Source organism: Pinus tabuliformis, chromosome 9, assembly GCF_031772625.1.
Source record: "Pinus tabuliformis cultivar Carrire ecotype Pingquan chromosome 9, CPIR1, whole genome shotgun sequence".
NCBI lineage: Eukaryota > Viridiplantae > Streptophyta > Pinopsida > Pinales > Pinaceae > Pinus > Pinus tabuliformis.
The window spans coordinates 206,151,909-206,159,792 of NC_142307.1; the positions used below are offsets into that span (position 1 = coordinate 206,151,909).

At 46.5% G+C, this 7,884-nt stretch overlaps 1 protein-coding gene across 1 annotated transcript; it reads right to left on the reverse strand.

Moving 5' to 3' along the window:
* Positions 1 to 2,056: 2,056 nt before the first annotated feature.
* LOC149147861 (uncharacterized) lies at positions 2,057 to 6,373 on the reverse strand. Its single transcript, XM_089441977.1, has 2 exons — positions 5,468 to 6,373; positions 2,057 to 5,287 (listed from the first exon to the last, which is right to left on the reverse strand). Exons 1-2 carry the CDS (start codon positions 6,371 to 6,373, stop codon positions 2,057 to 2,059), a joined length of 4,137 nt encoding a protein of 1,378 aa, XP_089298103.1.
* Positions 6,374 to 7,884: the final 1,511 nt, after the last annotated feature.

A 7,884-nucleotide genomic window follows, 5' to 3' on the forward strand; every position in this document is an offset into this window, starting at 1 on the left:
TGTATTGTGCTAAGATTGCAGTCAGTAAGAGATAATTTGACTCCTACAATGTCCAAATCTATCACAAATGGAACAACTAATTCATTATCTGAGGGTGGTATGATCTGAGAGGATGATTCTTCCGCAATTTCATTTTCACTTTTATTGACTAAAGAGAAACGATCCTCTTAAACACACTCAACCTAAGAAGTAAGGGTAACTTCATCAAAAATAGTGGAGTCATCTAGTTCAACCCTTATCGAACCAGCTTCAAGAGAAGTTGAACAAGGCCAATGTTAATAAAGGATAGAGATTTCCATGGAAAATTTAAGACTTTTGTAACAGTTGACATGTCCAATGGATCACTCGCATGGCTATCTTCATAAATTCGTTAACATGTCTGCTCTCACTGTCATATCCATGATATATGTTTTTATAATTTTATATATAACTAGCACAACACCACATTGGTATGATATAGACCTATAGGTGTATTTGAAAAGCATCTATAACCATATTTACCAAAATGGTTCATATAGGTGTATATCCACCACTCACTAGGTGTAGTATGTTTTTTTTTTTTCTACGTAAAAGCTATCTAGGTCATATATTAACTGTACAAGTGAAAATTACAAACTGTGAGGCGAGTCTTCCAGGGCCTATGGTAGCACCCCGGGAACCTTGAGCAAAATTCTGAGGCTCCCTCTCCGGGGAAACCTTAACAAAACCAAACAGACCATGCACGGAATTAACGCTCCCACGCAGGGGCAGCACCGGACCAAATATGCAGAAACAGTATTAGAAGTCAGCGGGCTCCCATCGGAGCTCCAGGAAGAGGACTCAAAACATTACTACCCACGCAGGGGCGAATTGCCAAAAGGGACTGACTTAACAACCAGACTGAATTGAAATTGAGAATTGACCAATTGAAAGTAAGACCAAACCAGCTACCAGACAAAATTACATAAGGCGAAGATGCAGGCATCAGCTGCCAGCCAGCAAAACGAAAATGCAAGAGAGAAGTACCCGTGTCAATTTTAATCCTTGAGATGAGTTGAGGAAGAAGGAAGGGACGCGAAGAAGGCATCAGCTTCTTCAGCGAGGCTGTTGTCCTCCACAATGTACGCCCAGCCATCTCCTTCTGGTCTACCCTCCCACATCTTTCTCCATGTCTCTTCATTAATATCCGAAGGAGCTGGTCCCACAGGTGGAAACGATTCGTGCTGTCCAGCCTCAGACGCTGGTGGCTCCAAAGCGGAGCTTTGTTCTCCTGCTTCCTGTTCTCCTTGGACAATTTCTTTGCCTTTGCCCTCCGCTTGCTTCTTCTGTGAGTTTTGAGGGGTGGTATTCCCATTTCCTTCCAGAGTTCTTGTGAACATGACTGAGATGTGGGCACTGAGCCCCAGGTTGCTCTCAGCACTTGGCAATGTGAAAACCACTGAGCCAAAGGAGGGAAGCTTTGATTTGTCCTCATTAGCGCTTCCAACCTCCAGAAACTGGCTGATGGGAAGTGGGGTAGCTTTGGCTCTTCGATGGCAATAGCAGCAACAGCAGTGGTGATGCTCATCCACTGCTGGAGCTCGCGAGGAAGAGCCTCTTGCTGGACCTCTTCTACATGGCTGTCGTTGACGGAGTTTAACCATGGTGATACTGACTCTGCTCTTGTGTGTGTGTAGGTGAGCTTGGAGTCGAAGACAGAGCCTATTACTTCCCAGATCTCTTTCTGGTGCCCGATTTCCTCTCTGAGACCCGTTCCTTGGTGACAAGGTGGACCAATTCCAGTTTTCACCCAGCAATCGAGCCAAATGCCTCCGACTACAAGACCAGCAACCAGAGAGGCTATGGCAGTGACAGTAACCACGAGAGACCCGACGTCGAAGTGAACGGAGCTGCCACCGCCTCGGCTCTCTGCACTTTCCTCTTTTCCCAAATTCTCCAGACAATAATTCCTTGCGCTCTCCATCGCGCTTGATAAGCTCTGCCTCATGCTCTCGAAACAGGCGCGCATTAAGTGCCCTGTACAAATCCATAAACCTACCACCCTCGCCATTAACTTCATTAATCGCAGCTGGGGGGTTCATATGCAGGTTGACGGCCTTCCCCTGGTGGCCGTATTGTTTACACGGGGCAGCCCATGCATAGCATGTGGCATGCCCATCTCTGCCGTCCCGCCACCCGCATCCGGGGTCTCATTGTCCCTATGGATGAGACTCTCACATTCCTGCTTTCTTTGATTATTTGGGATGATATTCAGGTGTCCCTCAAGGAAGGCCTGATCTGAGTCAACCCCTATGTTGGCAAGAAGATCAGCCACTTTATTACCTTCTCTTTTAGTGTGATTAAAAGAGATGGCATTGTAGTTGCCAATTTCCTCCGCCATGCTGCTGAGTCTGGCCTCTAGTCTCCAACTATTGGCGATTTTCCTGGCCTGCGATCCATTCTGGATTCGAATGGCCATGTTTATGAGTATTTGGGAGTCCCCCTCCACTATCAATGGTTGAAGATTGTGTCTCCTTGCAGTGAGAAGTCCTTGCCACATGCCCTCCAGTTCTGCTGAATTATTGGTATCCCAACCTAGATTGCCAAAGTAGATCTGTTGTAGAGTTCCAAGGTGATCTCTGATGATTCCTCCAAATCCTGCAGGTCCCGGATTGCCCTTGGAAGCGCCATCAAAGTTGAGTTTGTATGAATGAATAGGCGGGGCTTCCCAGTTTTCCTTTTCCTTGCCGTTGCTATTTGCTGCTTGCTGTGTAGTTGGTTCTTGTGTCAGTTGCAGTCCCCAATTTGATAATATATTTTTCTCATTGTCTTCAGTTGGGAGATCTTGTTGGGTCCAGGATTTCAGTAGCATGGTTTCTTGGATGTTGGCGTGCATACTGTTCCAAATGTCCTCCTTATTCAAGCTACTGTTTTTGAATATGCGCCTATTCCGTTCCTTCCAAATATTCCATAGGAGAAAACCTGGAATTAGGTTCCACAAGTGGTTCAGCAGGCCACTTTTGTAAGGGCTTTTAGGCCATTGCCTAATGGTATTTATTATGCCTCCCATTTCTCTGCAGCGCCTTTGACTTCTGAATTCTATCTTCTCCCATAGTTGAGTAGCAAGCGGACATGAGTCTAGAAGATGCTGCAATGTTTCTTCATTCTGAAAGCAGTTGTGGCAAACTGAGGGCCCATGGAAGTTGCGTTTCTGCAATTTGTCCCATGTGAGAATCTTTTTGTGTCCCACCAACCACAGAAAGTGAGTGATTTTGGGCCATGTTTTGAAACTCCAAATTCTGGACCATAGAGGATCAGATTTGACGGGAGGATCTTCCAAAAGATTGTAGGCTTCAGAGGTGGAGAAAGCGCCCTTGGGGAGGTAGCCCCATCTGAGGATGTCGTCATTGTTGTTGTGCCTGATTCTTCTTTTTGCCAATTCAGAGCCAAGGGCCGCTGCTTCCTGCGTTCTGTCGGTGGTGATTATTTGGCTGCTAGAAAGCCATTGCCTGAAGCCGCTTCCCGTGTCCGAATTCCAGAATTGGTGGACTTTGGCATGCTGTTGCTCTTGCCCGTCTGGAATAATAGCCACTGGTAGTGCATTGGATAGTTTGGGAAGTTGGTTCCATGCATCGTGCCAGAATCTGGCATGTTGACCATTTCTTATTTCCCAGAAACTATGTTTCTGAATCAATTGGTGGTGCTGCTTGGCTGCATTCCAAATGAGTGAACCTGTACTTGTGGGTGTGAGTCTAATAAGCTCTGCATGCGGCATATTGTTGGTGTATTTGGCGATCCAGATTCTGGCCCATGGTTTGTCCTGATTTGTTAACCATTGCCACCAGATTTTGGCGGTCATGATGATATTACTGTGCTCCGGGTCTCGGAGGCCAATTCCACCTTTGTGCTTGGGCTTGCTGGTGGTGTCCCATTTTACAAGCGCCCATTTATGGTTGGTAGCTGAACTTCCCCAAAGAAAATTGCGCTGTAAATTTCTCAGCCTTTTCAGGACCCATTTTGGAGCGGCTAGGATGGAGAACAAGTATAGGGGCATGGCTTGAAGGATGGCTTTAAGGAGCACCGCTCTACTTGCTAAATTGAGGGAGCGGTGTGTCCACAGGTTCAATTTACCTTCCATTTTCTCAATAAGTCGTCTCCAAGCTGGTTGCTTTATGGCAGAGGCAGTAAGAGGCGCTCCCAGGTAAGTGGAGGGGAGAGAGGCAGTTTGAAAACCCAGAATGCGAGAGACAGCGCGCTTGACAGAGGGAGGGGTATGGAAGAAGAAAATTTGGGATTTGGTGCTGTTGATTTGGGTTCCTGAAGCTTTGGAGAAATCATTAAGCAAAGATTTCAGACAAGAGGCTTCCTGAGCAGAGGGATGGCCATACAGCATGGTGTCGTCCACAAACTGCTGGTGGGAGGAAGCAGGGGAGTTGTGGATTGAGATTCCCCGAATATGATTAGCTTGCCTAGCTTGCTTGATGTGCCGACCTAGGCCCTCCGCCATTATCACAAATAAGAAGGGGGATAGAGGATCCCCTTGCCTGATGCCTCTGGAGGGCTTGAAGGGTTTGGAAGGCAGCCCATTGACAAGAATGGAAAAGTGGGAGGAGGAGATGAGGCTCATTATCCATCTTACCCAAGTGGCACAGAAACCAAAGGCTCTCAGCATGTTCTGAATATAGGCCCAGCTGAGTTTGTCAAATGCCTTGGATAAGTCAAGCTTGAGTAACATGCCCGCTTTTTTGGAGAGCTTGAGTGAGTGAATGATCTCATGGGAGAGCATTATACCATCCATTATTTGTCTGCCTTCCACATAGCCTGATTGCTCAGGTGAGATGATTTGAGGGAGAAGGGGCTTGAGTCTGTTGGCTATGACTTTGGTAATGACTTTATAGAGAACATTGCAAAGGGCTATGGGCCTGAATTTGTCAGGGGTGATGGAGTTCTCTTCTTTGGGAATGAGAGTGATGAAGGTAGAGTTTAGAGAGGGCAGCATCCATCGAAGGGCTCGAGATTCCTCTACAATTTGCCAAACCTCTACCTTAATCATATCCCAGAAAGCATGAAAAAAATCAGTGGTAAAGCCATCAGGACCGGGAGCCTTACCTTCTTTAAGCTGCGCCATTGCTTCATCCACCTCGTGGCTGAGAATCGGGCTCATGAGCAGATCGTTTTGCTCCTCCGTTATTAACCTGGGAATGTTGCTTGTAATTTTCTCGATAGCTGCCTTCCGATCCCCTGTTTGTTCTTGGTGGACTTGTTTGAAGTGATTGAGGAGGGTTTCCTCAATTTTCTCATGCTCCTCCTCTTTACCTCCTTCCTGGTTCTGGATGAATGAGATCTTGTTGTGCATTCTTCGTTGCACTGTTGTATTGTGGAAGAATTTGGTGTTACGCTCTCCTTCTTTGAGCCATCTAACCCTTGATTTCTGTCTCCAATAAATTTCTTCTTGTTTTCTTCTTTCCTCAAGTTGATTGTAGATGTGCTTTTCTTTTTCTAGTGTGGCCTCTGTATGCCCTGAATTGATGACTGTCTGGTGGAGAAGCTTGAGCTCCTGATTAAGTTGTTGTTGGGCTTCGAAGATGTTCCCAAAGATCTCCTTATTCCATTGTTTGAGGTGACTTTTTAGGTACCTTAATTTCTGTTGGAGTATGAACATTTTGGTGCCTTCTGGAGGAACAAAGGAGGCCCAAATAGCTTTGACGAAGTCCTTGAATGCCGGGTGGGTTAACCAAAATTTTTCAAATCGAAATGGCTTCCTGGTGCTACTCCCTGGTCTTTGCCATTGCAGGGCAATTGGCCAGTGATCCGACCCTGAGTGAGCCAGAATCTCCGCATTGAAATCTCCCCCGATGTGCACTGCATTGTCCGATATCAGGAATCGGTCCAACTTGGAGGCAATCTGATGCTTCCCTTTCCTGTGATTGCTCCAAGTGTAGATACCATTACAAAAGGGCAAATCAATAAGGGAGGCATTTAGGATGAAATCCTTGAAGTGTTCCACTTCAGGTTCCAATCTGGTTCTACCCCCTGTTTTATCCTCTAGTTTGGTGATCATATTAAAATCCCCCGCCACAATCCAGAAAGGATGTTGTCTGCTGATACTGAGGGCCTCGATGGTGTCAAGGAGTATTTTTTTACTGCCTCCATCCTGTGGGAAGTAAACATTAGATGAGTTCCCATGAACCTGAGTGCCTATAATGTGAAAGGCCGCCTGAATGAGATGGTGGGCTGCATGGAAATCAGTAAGAGTTATGGCTTGAGTGTTCCAGGCTATGGCAAGTCCTCCCGAGGCTCCAGTCGCATCCACAGCCACAGAATGGCATCCCGGCCAGGCCTTGGAGAGTATTCGACCCAGAGTAGCACTATTACATTTGGTTTCTTGAAAGAAGCATATGTGCGGCTTCTCCATCTTTATCATGTTTTTGAGCATTCTATATTTTGCAGGGCCGTTGAGGCCTCTAAGGTTCCAGGAGATGAGCTTCATTGATAACTGGGTTGAGAGGGGCTGAAGTATTTCGTAAGCTTCGCATAGTGGCCTGAATCCACTAGGACTTCTCCAAGCTCTATTGTTCTTTGAAGAACTGTTTTCCTTCCTCTCTTTTTGAAATCTTTTGGACGCAGTCTACCATCCCAGGTGCTTCCCACTTGAATCCCTAACTGATGTTGTTGGTAGACTTTGGAGATGACCATTTCCAACTTTTCTAGGTCAGTTTCAGCGATGGATTCAAAAGCCTTTTTCCTGCATGCTAACTCTAGTTCATTAATGTTCAGTCCGTGAAGGTCCACGTTTTCAGCTTCTTCCTCCATTATTTCTATGACACTGGTGTCTTCCTGTGTAGGCTCTGAAGTCTGAGCAGACTTTTGTTTCCCATCTATCTCCATATTCTTGGAGGTATTCATCAGATCCTCCTGATTCCTGGATAAAATGGTGGGTATAATGATAGGGGTTTTTGAGTTGGGGGGGGGAGTGGAGGGAGGGGGGCGGCTTGAGGAGGATGGGTGATCAGTTTTGCTGGGATTTTCCATGGGTCGTTCTTCCGGAATGTTATTGAGGATCTCAAAACTATTCTTGGATGCTTGATCTTTGTGGTTATTCGACTGAGACTTTTGCCCGCTGGCATTTTTCCGGTGCGATCGCCTTCTGCTTGTTACTTTGGTGAACCCATCTTGATTGGGCTTGGTGGAGGGGTTCTGAGACAGATCTGGGGCATTTAGCGGACAATCCCTGAATAAGTGCCCCAGAGCATGGCATCTTCTACATCGGAAGGGCACATGCTCGTAGTCCAAGGGCTGGGTCCATTCCTCATCCCAGTGGGAGAGTGTTATCGACTCTGGCAGCGCTTCATTCAACCTTATAAAGACACATATGCGAGCATAGGAAATGAATCTGCGGGATTTGGTTTCTTCAGCTGTCCTGATGTATTCTCCCACACCGTTTCCTATTCTTCTGAGTGAATCTTCGTCCCAATATTCATCAGGGAGTCCATATAGCCGGATCCAAACTGGTGCCCAGGTTAGGTCTTCTTTATCTGGGTTAAATCTGGGTTTCCAGTCTCGCATGTACAGCCCTGCAGCATTGAAGAAATGTGGGCCTGTACCTAGCACCCTGAGTTTGTCTTCCACACAGTAGAAGATGACTGTAAAGAAGCCCTTCGGTCCTAGTTGAAGCAGGACATCTCCCTTTGGTTTCCATTTGGCTGCTATCCAACCAGAGAGGGCTTTTTCTGTTGGCCATAAGCCTATGAATTTCCCTATGATTGCATGCTCTTTCATAAATTCTATCCTAGCATTTACCAGGTGCCCTTGTAGTTCGATTCTGGGCCTCTCTGCAGCTACAGGTTTGCAGGTGGCTGAGGTGACTTTTGGCGTTTTCTCTTTGTCGTTTTTCCCTTTGTCCTGTGGTCCGTTGTCCTGACCTTG

Excerpts from the sequence above, each read along its gene's own strand:
- LOC149147861 (XM_089441977.1), bottom strand. The coding sequence starts at position 6,373 with ATGGAGAAGCCGCACATATGCTTCTTTCAAGAAACCAAATGTAATAGT. Across the intron at positions 5,288-5,467 it reads TCAATTCAGGGCATACAGAG|AACCAGGAAGGAGGTAAAGA; the intron begins GCCACACTAGAA and ends TCATTCATCCAG.